Source organism: Macrosteles quadrilineatus, unplaced genomic scaffold (assembly GCF_028750875.1).
Source record: "Macrosteles quadrilineatus isolate MER2022 unplaced genomic scaffold, UCM_ALF_1.0 Scaffold_10__1_contigs__length_6754688, whole genome shotgun sequence".
Lineage (NCBI taxonomy): Eukaryota > Metazoa > Arthropoda > Insecta > Hemiptera > Cicadellidae > Macrosteles > Macrosteles quadrilineatus.
This window is the reverse complement of record NW_026542603.1, coordinates 1,410,482-1,431,618: the sequence shown is the minus strand read 5'-3', so window position 1 is coordinate 1,431,618 and position 21,137 is coordinate 1,410,482. Positions and strand designations below refer to the sequence as shown.

General features: G+C 31.9%; 1 protein-coding gene across 1 annotated transcript; it reads left to right on the top strand.

Moving 5' to 3' along the window:
* The first annotated feature begins 16,314 nt into the window (after positions 1–16,314).
* Positions 16,315–18,096, top strand: LOC129004664 (uncharacterized protein K02A2.6-like). Its single transcript, XM_054433219.1, has one exon. It carries the CDS (start codon positions 16,315–16,317, stop codon positions 18,094–18,096), a length of 1,782 nt encoding a protein of 593 aa, XP_054289194.1.
* The last annotated feature ends 3,041 nt before the right edge of the window (positions 18,097–21,137 follow it).

The following is a 21,137-nucleotide window of genomic DNA, read 5'->3' as shown; positions in this document are numbered from 1 at the left end:
AACCTGGATGGTTTTTGGGCCGAACTTTTGTGTAGCTATATTTTAAATATTAATTAAACGACAATATTCGATGTGTTTAACAATGTTATGGATTGTTGTTAATGAATTTCTAATAATTTGACGGACTGACCTAATCATAATACTATGATTAGGTCCACATAGAATTTGTTCATGTGCTGATGTTCTAATTCACTATTCTAGTGAATTCTCTTCCCTAATGATCTCATAAAACTATGAATATTTGACAGTGAATATTTATATATTACTATTCAATCTTGACTTTATTTAAACAACAAATGACTTGTATTTTTACCTTTTAGACATAAAAATGTCATTTAAATTAAGTCTGATGGTATAATACCATTTACCGGAGGTTTTCCCTCTAGTTAAAATCTTGAGAAATTAAGTATAGTCAATACATTTTAAAATGACTTTATAACACTCGTTCTATTTTCACACAAAAACCTAGGTATTCTGGCGCAGGTATGTTCCATGACAATTGACGATAACATGGACTTTCCTGGAGTGACGGTGAGCCTCTAGACTTTGGGAGGCGGTCACCTGGGCCAACTGGGACCCGTTAGTAGAGGGAGGTAGAGAGGTAGGGGGTGGCTGTCCAGTTGAACATCGTCCAGACAACCTGGTTCAGTTGGTAGGTTGTTAAACAAGCAAGATAATGGAGTTACATAACTCCTCAAACAACTTGGTTTGAGCTACGTTTAAACTATTTGAGGTAACCGAACAGTATAACAAGCTTTGGCTCGATGTTATGGTTGGTTTTATATGTTATTTTGCAGTAGCAAAAACCATAACTTTGTTTATGATGTTTTAGTACACGAAAGAAAGCCCTATTTTTAGAATACAAGTCTATAGGTGTACATCAAAATAAAAACATGTTTCTGTTTTAACAGAAAAAATGGAAAACTTCACCTGATTATTATATAATGTGCAGAGTGTTCCCAAGATAAACAGCGAACAGATTTTTATGGATAAAAATAAAAAGAAAATTAGGAGTAAATGGGTTTTTAACCAGGTATCCGCCACTTAATATTTTGTTTCTACTGTTTCATGGAAATATGATCTGATTGTCATTGACGCTCAGCTTATTTCACACATAGTGTTACTTCAACAACCACAGCCACGGAGCCAGTACTTTAACAACTAGTAGGTAAATAACATAACCTACAAAACAAACGTAACTTCAATGACATTTTATAAAAAAATAAAACAATTAATTTGTGTTATAAGTTAACTATGGTCGTAGGAAAACATCTTGTGTATTTCGAGCACAGTCATTGCCGACCTTAAACATGTATGGCCACACTCAGCTATAGATGAGTTTAATTAACTCAGTAATTTAGGGAAGTTATTTGAATTTTAAAACCTAAAATACAAAAAAATATATTTGATTAAAAAACCTTCAGTTAATTTCTTTACGTTCAACACTTTTTTCAACAAACCAAGTCAATTAACTTCAAATATTGAACGCCTTAAAAATTTCACGATATTTACTTGTAAAATAGGGTAAACTGTGCCGCATCCAAACTACCTTGGTATTGCTTTGCCGTATTTTACAGCTGGGAATCCTTTTGGTACCCTTAGGTGTATCACTATTTGACATTGTGTGATTATCTAAACTCAATATAATTATAGACAACATACTTATAGTTATAAAATGCTTACTGTTGGATAATTGAAAAGAACATTTGAAGTATTTTCTAGTATTTAACGAATTTATTATTTCATAGATTTCAAATGAATTGTTTAATGACATTATTCACATTGGAAAACAGATAAAGTTTTATAATATCTAGTTTGTTTTCACCAAGACTAATTACTTTCTGTGAACACAACAACAATCAACGTCTATGAATATGTATAAGATTCATGAAACAATTAGATACAGAGTTCTCAAATTGCTCCTCCATTCGTTCCGCTCTTATTGCAAACCTCTTTCATCCTGCAAAATTACTATTTTGCAAAGGAACCGTGTTCTTTGTTAAGAATCCTTTTGAGAAGCGCTTCATGAAAAGTAGATGTATTAAAATTCTAAAATAAGTAATAAACGGTTTTTAGAATAGTAATAAACTTTTGAGTGACCTATCATAAAGAATATCCAGTTGCATACAAAAATAGTGAACGGATAGTGAACGGAGGATACAGTAAGTATTGTTGAAATATAACCTTTAAATTTTATGAAGAGGAATAATACATTTGCATTTTTAGGCTACTCAACGGTGACCGGGTTCGAGATTGAAATCTCATCAAGCAGATTGGAAAAATGCAATTTCCTCAAGTTGATCTTGTCGGTGAACACTAACACACAAACATACTAGATAAAACCATTTACTATATATACCTATATAGTCAGAGTTCTACCTATTTTTTCTACAGTTCTAGAACTGTAGGTATATAAAGTCAATGATAAAACACAAAAACACGGAAGGGAATTGTACGAATATTTACAAGACGTGTCGTTTGTCCTTTACTGGCCGAATGAAAATATTCCTAAAATTTTCGTTCTTGTTTTCGCGTATGCGTGTTTAGTCTTCACCAACGACTTCAATTTGAGTGAAATGGCAATTTTCCAACCTCTCTGATGATGGATTTTAATAACAGATCACCATTGACTATAATAGGATCAGTGATGAAGATGGATTGTGTAACTTCAATACTTTATTTTTTTTTCTTTTTTTAGTTATATGCTTATTAAAGTAAAACCTAAGATTTTGGTATACAGAGTTCTAGAAGGCAGAAAGAGCTACTCTTCCTCATTGGTTGGTCTTATTTATAAAAACATTGGCTGTTTTGATTTATATTAGAAAATGTTGTAAAATCTAGGTACATAAAAAGTTAGAGTATGAGTTTGTATTTAAATAATTGATCACAAACAAGCACAAACAGAGAAAAACTTCTAGGAATAACTAAGATATGGCTAGTTATAGTAACGATTTTCTTAATTCCACATTTCCTGATACTCCAAAATTCAATAATTCCTATATTGATTGACCAACAACAAAACATAGCTAATTACAAAAGGTTTTTAATTCGAATTAATATTGAAAGTGGGTACACAAAAGAATAAGGTACGGTGAAAGAAACTAAATGAATCTTATAAATGAATGTTTATGCAAATATATATGTACAGGGTGTCCTGTAACTCTCTGGGCACATGTAAATAGCGTTATTGCTTAGGTCAATACAAACACATTTCACCATAGGAACATGGATCTGTGGTGCCTAGTTTTCCGTCTGTCTGTATTTATGGTTTTTTACAACAGATTTAATAACTCCTAAACGGGTTGAGATACAGTGTTGAGATTTTGCAAAAGCGTTTACCTTATTTAAACCTATTTTCTTTTAACATGTTACTAAAGAATCATAAACCGTTCCAAAATGGCGCCAATATAAAATATCTCATGCAAAATTTCACGAAAACCGTTAACTTTACAAAAAAAAGATTGCAAGTGACAAAAAGTTAGCAAATTGTATGTAGTTTTCAATGATACCTCATTTGGTAAAATTGGATAAATAACAACAGAGAAATTTGCTCTTTTCGTAATGCATGACCACTTTTCTCCATTTAAACAATACAAATTCCCATTTTTTATCGTGTAAATTTCTTTACAACAATCTGTTATACGTCAATCAGGAGTTTTAAAACATAACAGCTGATTGAATAATTTGTTTTTTTGTTGTTTATAGGTAACGTTCGTCATTTTGAACAGTTGTTGTAAAGGTGGCTTCTTGTACATAAAGAAGGGCTATGAGGGCCATTCGTATTTTATAATTACCAAAAAAATTGTACATTATTATTTTTTTAATTGTATTTTAAGAAAGATTAATGTTACTTATAATAAACAGCAACTTAGACTTATAAATAACAAAAAAATATTCAATCAGCTGTTATGTTTTAAAACTCCTGATTGACCTATTACAGATGATTGTAAAGATATTTAGACAAGGTAAAAGGTGAAGAAAAGTGTCCATGCATTACGAAAAGAACACATTTCTCTGTTGTTATTTATTCAATCTTAACAAATGAGGTACCGTTGAAAACTACATAAGATTTACTAACGTTTTAGTATCTAGCAATTTGTTTGTAAAGAAAAGGGTTTTTGTATTAGGCATCAAATAGTTTAAATGGGCGGCATTTTGAAACGGTTGATGATTTTTGGTAACATTAAAAAAGTCTTAATAAGATAAAAACTTTTGAAAATTATCAACGCTGTATTACAAACCGTTTAGAAGTTAATTAATCTTTTGTAAAAAAAAACAAATAAATACGGACGGATGGAAAACTAGGCACCACAGACCCATTTCCCTATGGTGAAAAGTGTTTGTATTGACCTAAGCAATAACGCTATATACATGGGTCCAGAGAGTTACGGGACACCCTGTAGATGTAGATTGTATTAATGTGTTATCAAATAAACTCAATAACACAAAGCTGTTAGAAGACAATATTTGAGAGATATGTGGTATCAACAAACGTGAACAAAACTCTTATTTGTCGTAGCAATACCTTACAAGGTTCAATTTTGTAATAAACAACCGTTTAAACTGATGGTCAATTAAGGGCAAAATTCACATTGTAATAACCTATCACTTGGAACTTCTGAACTAAATAATGGACTCAAGCTACAGTTTCCTCCGGGAGCTAAAGTGAGTAATAACAGATGTAGACCATTATAATGGTTGGACTAAACCCCAACGGAGTTGATCCCACATTTACATTACAAGTTCTATGACTAAGGTGAGATTCCATCAACATATAAATACTGTTTATAACCGTTGTCATAAATAACTAATACATAAATTTCGTAACCCTAATGGACGTGGGTATGTGAATCATTCTAAGTAAAATGTTTGTATGTGTACATATTTGTGGATGTTTGGGGTGAGTGTGTAGATTTCTTACTTTTTCTGTGATTTTTAATTTTAACTTATATCGTGGCCGATTTGAACTTAAGTATTGTACATTAAAAATAAAATATTTTTCATAAACTGCTTTATTGAAAATAATACAACTATAAATTATATAAAAGGTGAGATAAAAAGAATTATGAAGTAAAAATAACATTTGTAGAAATGAGGATGATTGCATGAGACGAGATAAGATATTCCGTGGCGCCGCTTGTAACACTTCATCGCTTGAATTATTCATCAACAAAGACCAAGATTGATGGTAAGGCTGGATAATTTATTTATGATCTGATCTCAATGAGATTTGTAAATTAAATTAAGCATTAATCTATTTAACCACTGAAATGGAGTTTGAATGGTCTACATGTCAGCATCAGAAAATTATATCCTTGAATAAAAATCCTGACAAAAAACTAGTAGTGTGCTACGTTTCAAATATATGTTGTATACTGATCACCTTAAGCTCACATTAAACAATGTAAACCTGTAAAATATTTAATTGCCACTTAAAATCTCTGTTTCTTATATATATTTCTCCATAAAAATGTTATAGTAATATAACTTTCTTCTTAGCTCACAATGCTAGATATAGCATTTAAGTATGTGATTTAAGTTATGATAAACTTACGAAAAACACTGTGGGATAAAACTAGACCATGTCAATTAGTTCCATACGTAAATAACCATAAGGTACTCATGAAAGTAAAACAAAATCATGATGACATGTATTTTACCATTGATAAAATAAATTGGTATAAGTTTAATAAATATTGTCAATTTCTACCAAATGATGTTTCTGTTAATATATCATTAAAAAAACACGTTGTCTACAGATTTAATTTTTTAGGCGAATGAAATTATTTCTCTGATAACATGCTTTTAGTTCACTGTAGCCTATAAGATAAATATTTTGTGTTTGTCTTTTTTCATTTGTTTTATGTGTTTCTTTTGTATTGTATTCTGTGACACAAGTTACTGCCTTAACTCAAGAATATCGTAAATAATATTATTAAACATCCACTTTAAGTACATCCAAATTTCGTAAAGTATAAAATTATCTTAATAAGGTATAAGGGGAGTCAAACTTATAAAAAGGGTCAAATGGACGCAGCATTGAAACCTATCAACTACACAATTGAGCAAAAGGTCTTTCATATAAGTCCTAAGGAAATATATTTGCTGGGTAAGCTTATCAAAGAAAATAAATTGGAACTACTCGAAATAACGATTTTAAAAATAAATACTTTATATTATTATTATTAAGAATGTGAGTAAATATATTAATTGTTCAATTAAATTGTTGCTACTGTTAAACGTTGTTATATTGTGTTTTGGATTAATGTTTCTTTACAAGACAAGTTCTCTTTAATTTCTCCGCCGGAGTAGTGATAAATTAAAGCATAGGATGAATCTAAAAGGATGGTTATTTGACCTCTGGGGACATTAAGCTTAGCAGCAAACATGAAGCTTATCATTGACAACAAATCAGTTTAATATTTTATAGTGTTTCAAAGAAAGATTATGTGTCGAGACTATTTTTGTTGAATTCTACGTTATCAATAGTTAGAACCGTATGACTTTGTAGGAGAAAAGGTTAATATAGCACCCCGGAGGGCTTAAGCACAAAATATAAATGCAGGTCTCTGAAAATACATATTATTACATTGCTGTATTTAATAATTTCCTTTACTAGGAACGTTGTTTGATTCTTGTAATCATCCCAATAATAATTAATCCATACACAAATTTTGTCTCATTTCATAATTGAAAGTAAAAATAACAATGGATTTGGATTTTGGTGGTCACTGACCAAATAAAATAGTGCCCTGATAACTACGCTCAATTTTGCGGATGCCTCTGTGAACACATATATTATTTACATACACTATATTGTTTACAATAAATATATTTTATACGTGGTAAAAGACGTTTTAAAGACAACCCACCTTGACACCAGTAGTCTTTACAAATCTACGTTTCACAAAAAAAAGTTTGTTGGTTTAAATATAACGTCCTTAAATATAGTTAATACTGCTGTAAAAATAATACTGCTTAAACTTATACTGGAATCCACGGTGCTTAGTTATACAGAAACTGTAAGTTCACAACCCATTTAGTTGACCAATTGCGTAAAAGCAGTATATTAAGCATAAATTTAAAACTATTTCCCGTGCTGACGTAGGCTAAATGAGTACCAGGGCTTGCTTCCAAAAACAGACGACCCATAAGCCACACTCCCTATCAAAACTGCTGATGCTATTTCTTAAATAGTCTTTCGTCTTTTAAACATTTTTAACTTTTTAATCAAGCTAAGTGTGGAGTGGAGTTCGCTAAGTTAAAAGTAAATCAAACTATTATTTATGTTAAAGGTTTTGGCAACTTAATGTAATGTAGGTCTAATTCTAAATTTTAAAGACAAAAGACTTATATATTTTTTTGTGTTTAATTCACAAGCACTTTTGAAAACTTTATTTTTATCTTTATGCTGTGTTTAAATCTTAATAATTAAGCACCACAATAGGACTAACAGTTATAACTAATTTTTATTGTATTATCAGATAGTCTAATACATCGATTGGTTTCAATAACAATGCTAAATAATACTAACATACAAAATTTCATACGATACGGAGGAAAAGAATGTGTTGAGATATACAAGATATCAAAAAAATAATATAACAAGCTAACATTTAAATAACTAAAGAAACAATTTTTAATCATAACAATTTAACATTTACTACAATATCAATTCAAAAAAAGGGCTAACTAAAACAACTACGAGATTCAATACAACGGTAACATGTAAATATTTTTGTAATATATGTGTGATAGTTAAGATAATGTATGTACAGTATGCATTGGTTTGAGCGTGTATGATGAATGATTGATTTTATTAAACTATTAATTACAAGTTTAAAAAAATCCAACCTATTAAGGTTAATAGTTACTCATTAAAGTTAGTGAGTTAAAGTAATTTAAGTTAGGGTTTGTTATCTAAGTTAGAATTCACTAACATACCAAACAGATTGTTCTAAATGTTATGTAATCAGTTGTGTAAAATACAAACGTATAACACAGAATCATGTCTGTTGATTGACCATTTTTGCAAAACCTTATTTCTGGCAAATGTTAAATATCAACTATTGTGAAGGCTGTATTGTTTGTGGTGAAGAAAATGCAATGTAGAAAATGATTATTCAGCATTCCGTCTCACAGTAAATGCATTTTTGAGCTCTAGTTCACAAAACCAATAAATCGTTACGAATAATGTTATCGCACCTACATATTAGGCTACGACAAAAAAATGTTTGTAGAGGTTTGATGTATTTTAATTATTTGTTTATGTTTCCTTATAGGAAATTGAGAAAATGTGTTTTAGTAAGAAAATAGTTATTATATTGTTATAATTAGAATATTCTTTATTGATTCAATGTAACATAAAACTGTATAATTCAGAAATATTACAGTTAATATTATAGAATTTCCATAAATAACTAAACGAAACTATTTATTTAAAGTAAAAAAATAATATATTATCATTATATATAATGAATATAATATATAACATATAATATTAAAAACTACAATGTAGTCACCTTCTGAAAATTCACTCAATTGCGGGTACTGGTGGCAGTCTATCTGTTTATTAGAGTTATAATAAATAAAATATTTAAACGTGGGGGAGCAATTTTAACATATGAATACAGATCAAACGAGGAACCACCTCACGAACTGCAAGGTAAAATTTTAATCAATACAACTTTTTGAAGTTATAAAAATGCCACATTAGACAGCAATAACATAAAAATGAAATTCACAACATTCTCATCATCAGCATATTTGGGTTGAAGATTATTTAGGTCTCATCATGAAATAACTATTTTTGCGATCAACCTCTTTCTGCAAATATTTAATAACGCACTTTTAAAGAACTATTTGTTATTGTTATTGTACCCCTATCAGAAAAGTAATAATTATGTGAAATTTATTTACTTTTACAGGTTGAACATATCATTATTCATAAGGATAATCATTATTACGTATTAATGCGACTAGCTTAAACAGTTTTACTCAAACAATCATACTTTTTAGGAAAATATTCTTAATTCCTTGAAAGTAAATATTTAATGGCATTTATTTAAGTTTTTTGTCTATTAATATATTGAAATACTTTACATTATCAAAATACACTTTACCTTATAAAAAGTCAATTATCATAAAAACGAGACATTTTTAATAAACCGTTCTGGGTGATAATTTTATTAAATAAAGTTTGCATCTGAAGTTGACAAGGTCAAAGGAAACATATCAAAGGATTGATTTATTGGAACATGGTTGATATTGAATTTTCATTGTTTTGGTATTTTTTCATTTTAATATTTCTTCTGAAAACTTAATTTCACAACGCTTCGTAACGGATAGAAACAAAGTAAATATGAATTTAACGTTACTGTTTACAATCAATTTTCAATGTATTAATTAAATTGTCATTGCTTCACCTTATAACGAGCAAATATATTCCCACTAAAAATACTCAGTTAGGTTAATAGAAATATTATGTTGCCTTACAATTTCCTTGTTTTTCGTTAATGAACTAAATGCTTTGTGGCAACTGCCACATCCTTAGGATTTTCTTCTCCAAAGACTCGTCTTACATTTAAAACTGAGAACCCAAAACACGTTGATATGACACGTTTAACAAAAACTGTAGCCTACATTAATTAAAACAACCGTCACGGTGCGTTAAGGATATTGTAAGGTAACAAAATGTTTCAATTAAATTAAATCAATATCCAGAAGTAGAACAATGAGTTCTGAATCATTTAGGATACATGAATGAAGTTAAATGTGTGCAAAACTTGTCAATCGTTTTTGATAATTAAAAAGGGTTTGACATTACTATTTCTAAAGGTTGTGTTATCCATGACACCTGTACTAAATAAATGAGGCTTTAAAATTTTCTTAAACAGTGTCTAATTATTCTTGGGATCTAATATTATGCATACGACCTATGAAAGTCTTATTTTATTTTAAAACAATATGTATAGGTACCAAGTTTTATGATTAAATAACAAACGGCAGGGAATTATTAAGGTCAAGTGAATACCTAGTAATAAGTCCAATTATTATCTAGATAGAAAAGGGATATTTTTCTGTTAAACCTAGACTAAATTATGTTAAATCTTTTGTCTCTTTACTCAAGCGTAACAAAATAAAGTTGTTTTTGTATTTATTGTAATATTTGTAGTTTATAAATACGATTACAATATAATTATTAAAAAAATACTGAAAATGCGTTCTTCTGAGCATCGGAATATTTTGAAATTTTCTTCAAATGCATGTGCAATCACAAATTAACCCTCTTTTTCCTATGATTAGTTAGAAGTATACAACTTTTTCCTCAGTTTTTATATATTCCTTTGGTATAAATAAGCAGAAAACGGTTTTGACTCATTTTATGTTTTTATAAATAAATTACAGACATGATTCAGATTTAGATCAATGGGAAACTGTGAAACGACACGACACGGTAAAGTATTATGCAAAACAGTATTTGTATTGTCAGAATTAAATAATTAAAAAAATAAAATCAATTTTATTTTTATTTTAAATTAATTACAAAAAAAGTTTAAAAATTATATTTTTTTATTTAAAATTATAAATTTAATGTATGTATTTAATTTACTGTATACATACACAATCAACACAATTTTGTGTACATTTAAAATAATTTTAAAATAAATTAAAAACCTAATATCTAATATGTAATCAAATAGATTTGAAAACTTAAGTTGAATAAAACACGTTAAAAACTATTAATATCCAATTTGCAAAAATAATTTTGGTCCCCATCATTATTTTTTATGACCAGTAGGAAAAGGTTTGTAATATCTGCTTTAAAATATTTATATATGATAATAACATTTGATTATTTTCTAATACTGAATACATTCAATATCTTACATTTAAAAAAAATCGCAAAGGTCAGATATATTTCACATTCCTCACACTTGTGATTTGCCTACAAAACTCATGAAATTACAGGAAAAAATATTGAATCTAACATGTGACCCAAGTGTTGCCAACTTAATGAAACTTAATTCCCTACTCAATTATGACTCACATTTAGGTCATTGGGAAACAGTGGCATCTCACTTAAAAATCATTATTTAAATTAAATGATTGGGAAATAAAGGGTTAAAATCAACATTAATGCATTCCTAGTAATTAATCTAGAGGATGTTAGGACAAAACGACTGACAGACACCAATCAAACATCGCTTAAACCCGTCTAATCAATCAAATACGTCAGAAATGTTCGAAATCCCACACTTGTAGAATGATTAATTGCCAGATAGCCAAATGCACTTTGTCCGTTACATGAATGCCAACCAATCAAAATTGTGATATAGTTTGTTACGTCCACGTAATAGCAAAACATAAAAGGTATATCAAATAACCAATTTATCTCTAAACACGCTACGATTATCCTGTAAATTACTTGCTTGCCAACCAGTCAAACTTCAAAAATATCAATAATAATATTTAACTAGTTTACATGTTGCTCTAAATCGACCAATCGCAAAGACGTAAAGGAATTATTTAAAAACAAATAACTTATTTAAGAACAAATAAAAGTGATAAATTCCGATGAGTTTAAAAGAGTCAACTAAAAGATTACGTAGCCAACGATAATACTCACAATCTACTTAACAGATCAATATAATCAACATTTCTTGTAAATATTTTATCATTTTTCAAACGCTGATCTGGCTTTTAGTGTATGTAGAAATGTTTCCCACTTATAGCCGCAATAGGTTGTCCATGTTGGTATTTGTCAATGATAAAGTAGTCTGGTCTGCATGGTATCACCCATTGTCGCCAGTACTTGGACAAATTTCAGTGTTTATTTTAATAGCACCAAATAACCATTAACTACCACATTTTCTGTATAACCTCTCTGTCACAATTTTACGATTAACATATGTTCTCCTACTCACTTTTAATTTCTGACAACAGCTGGAGTTTCATAACAATGTTTGTTTCCCATGACAACAAACGAACACATAATTGATAACACAAGCTAAAATCCAAAAAGTTCCAAAGTCCAAAGAGAGGGTAATGATAGATTGAAGTATTGTTGCTTTGTTTTGCAACTGGAGTCAATACGTGCACAGATATTTGGTTGTAGTTAAAGGAGCTATTGTAACCCTTTTTGATTAGGGCACGTTTATGCTTATGGAGAAATACAAAATTTGAAAGGGCCCCAGGGCCTTACTATCTAAATATTTCCCTAAAAAGAAAGTTCCCTGTACAACTTCACGTTACGCTCCTTCCCATGACACCAAAAACATGTAAATCGGTTGGGTAGTTTCGGAGGAGTAATTGTCACAAAAAACCTGCTTGCGTATTAAATAAGTATGTAGATTCAACTCTTTTCTTATTTCCGATACATAAGGGTGTGCCCACCCAAAATTAATGAAGGCAGGGAAAAGAGCTACAAAGCAACGATTTTTTATAAAACATAAAACACATTTTAACATATTAACGTAATGACATGTGCACTTATTTTAAATACTACCTCAGGATTTATTATACTTGTATACAATTACTTTAAATTTTCACTGGTATGCTGATAATCTTATGTAAATTCACTTGGATAAAAAATATATTTAAGGTCATGTACGTTCTTTATCGTTATCATAAAAATGTTATCAAAATGTCCAACAGTTATTTTATATTATTTAGACACACAAATATTAAGAGTAACCTATGATGATTTTTACAGTAACTTAACGTAAATTAATAATTATGGAGTGATGAATCCGTGTATTTGTATACGCATTTGTTACGAAGGACGGTTTGAAGTAAATACAGTGATTATCACTAAGCCTTTGAGCCAAGAATATAAACATATTATTTGGTCTCTCCTGGTGTTATAAGCTGCATTTTGGTGACTGGAAATGGTATTTTATTATTTATAATACAAATTTAATGAATACCATTTTTACAAGCCTATTTAACCTTTAAGTTTTTAACAGTTTGCGTAAAATAACAAAATTGGTAAACAAATGCTTTAGTACTAACGCCCAAATATACCCACGTTCAGTATCTAATTATACAGTATTTTTGTATAATAATTCAAACATAGCTCTAGGCCTATCATAGATCGAACTACCATTACATATTTTCAATTGAAAAAAATGAGTTTTACTTAGTTATTTCAAACTTTCCTTGGAGGTTATAGGTACCGAAATATCTTTCCCCCTAATGTTAAGCTACTTGAAGTCAGCAAACACTTGTAATTAAAATATACATTAAAAAACAATGGCATTTCTGTCCTATACGGAAACCTTATTGTCTTACATCATCACCAACATAAGTTCAACGTTCTACATGCCTTTACACAGTTAGTTAAGTGTCTGAAAGACAGAATTTATATTTTGTAAGATTTCTGTCAAGTTGGGTGATAACTAAAGATCTGATTAGGTCTCAATTACACATGTGGTTGAAGGCAAACTAATAACAGCCTCAGATGGTTTCGTACATATTGCTTTTCTAAGAAGTCAATTTGACGTTAGGAGTAATCAAACACCAATTTATGATTCGTTTCTCGTTTGTATTTAGATTATGATTAGACTGATATTATTGAAGTCTAACAAAGATTACTTCAATTAAATGTAGTCACTGTTATGTATCAAGAAATAAGACCACATGTTTCATTTACAACATCTGTCAGATGACTGTTTATATTATCATGTTTTTGTTTACTTTTTAGTTTAGTCTGATTTTTGAGTCAATAAATTTAGTTTTGTTAATTATGTTTCAATTCACTAAACTGGCGACGAGGATAATTGGATAATGGATCTCATTAAGCCTGATCGTTTTGACCCCTATACTAATCCTGCAAGTGTCGCACAGCGTTGGGGTACGTGGATCAAGCAATTTGAGAGGTATGCTTTAGCTGCAGACATTACCAATGATGTAAGGAAAACTGCATTACTACTAAATCTAGCTGGTGAGGATTTGGCTTACATTTTCGACAGCTTACCACAACCTAATGAAATAACATACAAACATGTGATCAAATTATTAACTGACTATTTCACTCCTACCAAAAATGTCCTGTTTGAAATATTTAATTTTAGGAAGTGTCGTCAAACAGAAGCAGAATCGTTTAACTCTTTCTATTCTCGGCTAAGAACATTAGCTGTGAACTGTGAATTTAAAGACTTGGATAGGGAATTAATTATGCAAATTTTGATTGGATCTAGAAGTGATGAATTAAGGAATAAAATTTTGAAAGAACCTACTATTAAACTTCAGGATGTTGTTATTGCAGCTAAATCAAATGAATTATTTCAAACTCAAAGTAAGGAACTTTCTTTCAGTAGCTCAAGTTTTGCTAATGCACATAAAATCGACCATTCAAACAGGAAATTTGCATTTAACAACAATCCAGCTCACTCTGATACGCCTAATGTCTGTCTTGGTTGTGGACTAAGACATTTTAGAAGGGATTGTCCCCATCTTCAGACTATTTGTAATACTTGCAAGAAAATCGGGCATCCAGCACGAGTTTGTAAAGGAGGGAAACCACGCCCCATAGAATATTTCAACCAAAAACACGGATCAAAGGGACAACGGGCTCATGAAGTTTTGTCAGAGGAATCCAATTGTGAACAAGAGGAAATGTTTCCACCTTATTCAAGTAACGAAACAACTCAGTACGTCCAGGAAGTTAATTGCTCTAAAGTTCCAGAACTGTGTACAACTGTCAACATTAATAATCACAAAGTTCTAATGGAAGTTGATACTGGTGCAGGTGTTTCTATCATAGGAGGGGAACTATGGAATAAAATTTCTCATAAAAACTGTAAACTGCAACCTTCTCCCTGGAAACTCAAGGATTACAGTGGTAAACCTGTAAATGTTTTAGGTCAGACTAATGTTCTTGTGAAGTACGGTAAGTTCAATGGATTTCTTCCGTTAGTCATAACTGAAGGTAACAGAAATAGTTTATTGGGGCGTAATTGGCTAAAAAGTCTTAACATTGAAGTAAACGGAGTACTTTCACTCAACTGCCATGAATCTGATGTTCTAAGTAAAGCCCAGCTAGATGTTCAACATCTGAAAAATGAATTTTCTGATGTATTTTCAAATTCTTTAGGGTGCTATAAAGGACCTCCAATCGAACTGAAAATTGACCATAATTATAACCCAATTCACTTAAGAGCACGCCCTTTACCTTATGCATTGCAAGCCCCAGTAGAAGAAGAGCTGGATAAGTTAGTTAATCAGGGAGTGTTAGAACCTGTTCAGGTATCGGATTGGGCCACACCAATAGTTGTTTCCGTAAAAAGCAATGGTAAAATACGAATTTGCGGTGATTATAAGGCAACGTTAAACAAAGCTATCCAAGATCATCTGTACCCTATTCCACCAATCTCTCAGCTCTTAGCCAAATTAAACCAAGGGATATATTTTGCTAAGTTAGATTTAGCCCAAGCTTATCAACAATTGGTTGTTGACGAGAAGTCGGCGCTAGCTCAGACACTAATCACACACAAGGGTGCTTTTAAACCAAAAAGACTACAATTCGGTATTAGCTCAGCTCCATCTATATTTCAACATTTTATTGAGGGTTTGCTTTCGGGCTTAGACAATGTAATCCCTTACTTTGATGATATTTTGGTTAAAGCAGGAACAATACATGAATTGATTACCACATTAAGGCAAGTATTTACTCGTTTTAGAGATGCAGGAATTACACTCCAAAGTGAAAAGTGTTCTTTGTTATCTACATCAGTTGACTTCTTGGGATTTGTTGTGAGCTCTGACGGAATTCGTCCTAACCCGGACAAAGTCAAATCCATCCAAGATGCTCCTGAGCCGACTAACAAGGAACAACTGCAGGCATTTTTAGGGTTACTCAATTTCTATCACTGTTTCTTACCCAACAAAGCCAATGTTGCAGAACCTTTACATCGCTTATTGGACAAAAATGTTAAATGGCGGTGGGAGGAAAAACATAAAATTGCTTTCAATGCTTCAAAGAAGCTCCTTTCTTCAGATAGTGTACTGGCTCATTACAATCCCTCCAGCCATCTAATACTAACTTGTGATGCATCTCCTTATGGTATTGGTTGTGTGCTTAGTCAGGTTCGAGGAGAAAAGGAAGTTCCAATTGCGTTTTATTCCAGGACAATGAGTCAGTCAGAACGAAGATATGCTCAAGTAGATAGGGAAGCACTTTCCATCATTGGAGGGGTTAAAAAATTTCACAATTACTTATATGGGAGGCATTTTGAAATTAGAACAGATCATAAGCCACTTCTGGGTCTTTTCACTGTGGATAAACAAACACCAAACACACTGTCACCTCGAATGATTCGCTGGAGTATCCTTTTAAATGGATATGACTTTGATCTTGTATACAAACCTGGTATTTCTATTCCGAACGCTGATGGTTTGAGTCGTCTTCCATGTTCCTCTAATGGTGTAGATCAAGAGATAAATGAAGTCTTGAATGATGTGTTATACATTGAATCCGATGAGGTTAAACCAATTACTGCTAATATAATAGCAAAAGAAACGGAAAAGGATCCACTTCTATCAAAAGTAATATTATGGACTCAACGTGGCTGGCCAACTCATAACTCAGATCTCAACCTTACGCCTTTCATTTCTCGTCAAAACTCAATTTCTCAATACAAACAATGTTTACTTTGGGGAACTAGGGTGATCATTCCATCTACTCTCAGGCAACAAGCTCTGAAGCTTCTACACATGGGACATGAGGGCATTGTGCGAACAAAGGCGTTGGCCCGAAGCTATTTCTGGTGGCCAAAACTTGATCAAGACATAGAAAACATGGCGAATTCTTGTCAAGCATGTCAACAAAGTCGTCACAACCCTCCAAGAGCAACAGTTCTTCCCTGGGAGAAAACAAAACAACCCTGGTCTCGTCTCCACATAGATTTCGCTGGGCCTTTCCAAAACAAGTTGTTTTTGATTGTTGTCGATTCTTTCAGTAAATGGTTAGAAGTAGTTTTGGTGCCTTCTACAGATTCAAGATCAACTATAAAGGTTCTCAGAAGCCTTTTTGCAACACATGGTGTTCCAGACACAATAGTATCTGATAACGGGTCGGCTTTCACTTCACAAGAATTTAGATCGTTTAATGAAAGCAATGGCATCCGCCACATCGTGGTTGCACCATACCATCCATCATCGAATGGTCAGGCAGAAAGGATGGTCCAAACGACAAAAAATTCTTTGCGACGAATACTTCAAGGAGATTGGCAAAAAAGATTGGCTCAGTTCCTAATATCATCTCATATAACGCCAAACTGTTCAACTAATATGTCACCGAGCGAACTGCTTTTCGGAAGGCGTATTAGAACCATCTTAGACAGAGTTCACCCTGATTATTCTTCAAATGACAAAGAAGACAAAATCTTGGATAAAGCGCTTCACGATTACCAACAGTCACCTCAGAGGAAATTTAAAGAAAATGATTCCGTATTTGCAAGAAGCTACAATCAGCGAGGACCAAAGTGGATTCCTGCTAAAGTCACTAGAATTACTGGGCCGCTGAGCTACCATTTGACAACAAATGACGGCATTGAAATACGACGTCATATCGACCAATTGAGACCTCGCTCAGAAATATCAAAAGCATCTCCTAACTCTAACTCACACTTGGATAATTCTGAATCTTCAGTAAACCCACCATTCCACCCAATATTCCAGAATCCTATTCAGATGAGAACACCAGAATCACATCATATCACTCCAGTTCAACCACCATCTATGGTCCGCAATCCTAGTATGATGAGATTACCAGAGGTACAACCAATGCGACCATCAGTGATGCAACAATCTCACAATTCCTTTAGTGGTATAGAAGAATCAATTAGAATTAACCCTCATCAAGAAGATGCTGGTTTCAACGTTTCTGGTTTATCTGATCCCAATGTTTCTGGTTCAATTCAAGACTCCACTAGCATGAGCACGAGTCCACAACCTGTTCGGACACATGTCTTTAGATCAAACTCCCAAAACACTTCAATGAGCATGAGTCCTCGACCTGTTCGGATCCGTCGACCACCGGCATATCTCAAGGACTACCTGACGGGGGAAGGAGTGTTATGTATCAAGAAATAAGACCACATGTTTCATTTACAACATCTGTCAGATGACTGTTTATATTATCATGTTTTTGTTTACTTTTTAGTTTAGTCTGATTTTTGAGTCAATAAATTTAGTTTTGTTAATTATGTTTCAATTCACTAAAGTCACCTCAATACCAAGCCTGTAACAGTTTAATGAAAATATCACTTTCGGTAAATAAAAAAGTAAATAGTTAAATAGCTGATAAAAACGGATGCATAGGCCTATATGGGTTTATTTTTTATCCATATTCTGATTTATTGTTAACTATATAAATAACGAAATTATTATATATTTTTCGACTATTATTATACATTTCCCTAAACTGTTCCGAATACATTCATAGCAAAAAAATTGTTGGTTCTTTGTTAAGGAATATGTACAGTAGCCTATGTGGCAGCCAAATATGTTACTATAATTCCGTTAGATTCGTTTAGTACTGTAGATAGAAGAGTAAACCCCTTACGGGGCAGCTTATAAGGAAAACATCTACACACGTGGAGTATCATGCCTAATCCGTCTTTGGAGCATGTAACTGTAAACTCTAGGTAGTATAATCCGATCAAAAGCTTAGATGATATTCAGGTCTTCCTAAATGTTCCGGGCATGTTAGATCAAGCAGCTTTGTTTTGCAACTGGAGTCAATACGTGCACAGATATTTGGTTGTAGTTAAAGGAGCTATTGTAACCCTTTTTGGTAATCGGCTTGGAGTATACTACTGAAATAGCTTTGGGTTTACTTGACTAGCTTTTAAAGAAAGAGAAACTGAAATTAGATATCCACTGAATAGTTATTTGTTACTTTATTTATAACTAGTGGGCGAAGTGGCACTTTGCTGCACACGAGAGAGATGTTTTTAGGTAAGGGCAAGGGTTAGTCCAAACATTGAACGAAATGGGAAACGCTGCACCAGCTGATCGTAGTCGTAATATTTTCAAGCGCACGCGAATTACGTGTACAATAAAAGCACGTTGTTTTGTGTTGTTTGTTTTGAATACTGGTGTGTGCCAAAATAAAAACTGTGCGCCAAAATAAAGTAAGACTTTCTGTATCATAATCTATGCAAGGAAGCCCACTTCGTCGAGTGGCTGTAGGACAAAGCAATTTTGCTTAATATTTAAGTGTGTATTTCGTAATAACTAATTAGTTTTTCTTTTAGTCAAATATAAGTTAAACTAAAAAATGTGACCTAGACAAGTGAGGTGTGGAAAAGTATAAACACAAAAACTAGCTATCTGATTAAAACAAGGACATTTATTATGAAGTGTTTTGTGCCACCCTTAGGATACGATTGGAGTGTCCAATCGAAATCAATCAGTACTTATATATATAAACCGAATGTATTTATTTTAGCGTTTGGGTACAGATTGAATTTAAATATATGTGTCAATATTGATATTAAATGAATTTTTAATTACTCTCTGTAATAAAAGAATATAGCACACAGCTGTACTTTTTCTGACATAAACGTTCGTCAACCAAATTTGCTGGGAAAAGAAGTCCGGATTTAGAAAATACATATGTTTCCGTCAGAACAAAATTCAGTTTATGATAACGTCACAGGACATCATTCGTTACAATAGCATCAAAATTTGTTTACCGACATTGTGAAAAATAATTGGATTGGCACAAAAAAGTGAAGTATGATAGCACAGTAATATTTGTTTCCCCGAAATAACAGTAACAGCTTTTTAAAAACACGGTAACAGCTAAAATAGTCTAAAACAGTCTTAAAAAAAACTTATGGAGGTAAACAACTTATATAAATCAAAATAAGAAGGTTACAATACCTGCAGACTGCCTTTAGTGGTCCTTAAATATCCAACAGGATTACGCGTTTCGGTATTTGTTATACCATCATCAGATCCATATATACAAACTTGAAGTTTTTTGACTCATCATGTCACGTCACAGTTTTAAACACAGTTACAAAACATTTAAACACGAAAAACTATTTACAGTATGCCTACTAATTAAAAACGAGAGACAAAAGTGAAGCAATGCATGTATTTCAAATGTCGAGTCTCAACATTTGAAATGCATGCATTGCTTCACTTTTGTCTCTCGTTTTTAATTAGTAGGCCTACTGTAAATAGTTTTTCGTGTTTAAATGTTTTGTAACTGTGTTTAAAACTGTGACGTGACATGATGAGTCAAAAAACTTCAAGTTTGTATATATGGATCTGATGATGGTATAACAAATACCGAAACGCGTAATCCTGTTGGATATTTAAGGACCACTAAAGGCAGTCTGCAGGTATTGTAACCTTCTTATTTTGATTTGCATGAAGTGGCCTAGAAAAACAACTAGAACATGAAACTTATATAAATATCGTTCAGTAATTATTTTAGTTTTAAAATAAATTAGTGTAACAGAGAATACTGTTCTCCGCACTGGTTAGAAGTGTTTTTCGACATTTCCTCCTTTTCCCTAGCTGTAGTAAACCGAGATCTTTGGCCACATGAGTCTTTATAGGCCCTACTAATGAAAAAGACTTTTACTCCCCTGACATTTTCGTCCAGGTGACATTTAAAAGTCAGTGGTATTCTCCCATATACCATGGTCGTTCTTAGTGACCTTTGAAATGCATTTTGTAAATTTTAGGTTGTTAGGTGTTGTTTTATAAAGATGAAAACAAGCTACTGTACTGCCTCTCTACGTATAATGTCTTAACCCATACAATTTGAACTAATAAAGTGCGAACGATTAGCCTCAATATTAAATACAATTAAAATGCTTAAATATCACAAACAGTCCTAGAATTAAACTTTTTGTGTTTGGGAACCTTTACTTATTGAATTATTCAATAATTTTTCAATTGTTTCTTAGCTACTTTGATTCTTACTCAAGAGAATAAAACGAATCACTTGTATGTGCTACGTATATTTTGTAAGACGGTTTTATATAGATATATCTCGTTTAAATCCTGGAAACCTCAAGTAGATTACACTGTCAAGATTGAGCCACAAAACAACTTAAACCCGATTAACAAAGCATGGCTTAGTTCTACAGAAGTTGAGTTGGAATTAACAT

Coding starts and splice junctions, on each gene's coding strand:
- LOC129004664 (XM_054433219.1), top strand. CDS start 16,315: ATGATTCGCTGGAGTATCCTTTTAAATGGATATGACTTTGATCTTGTA.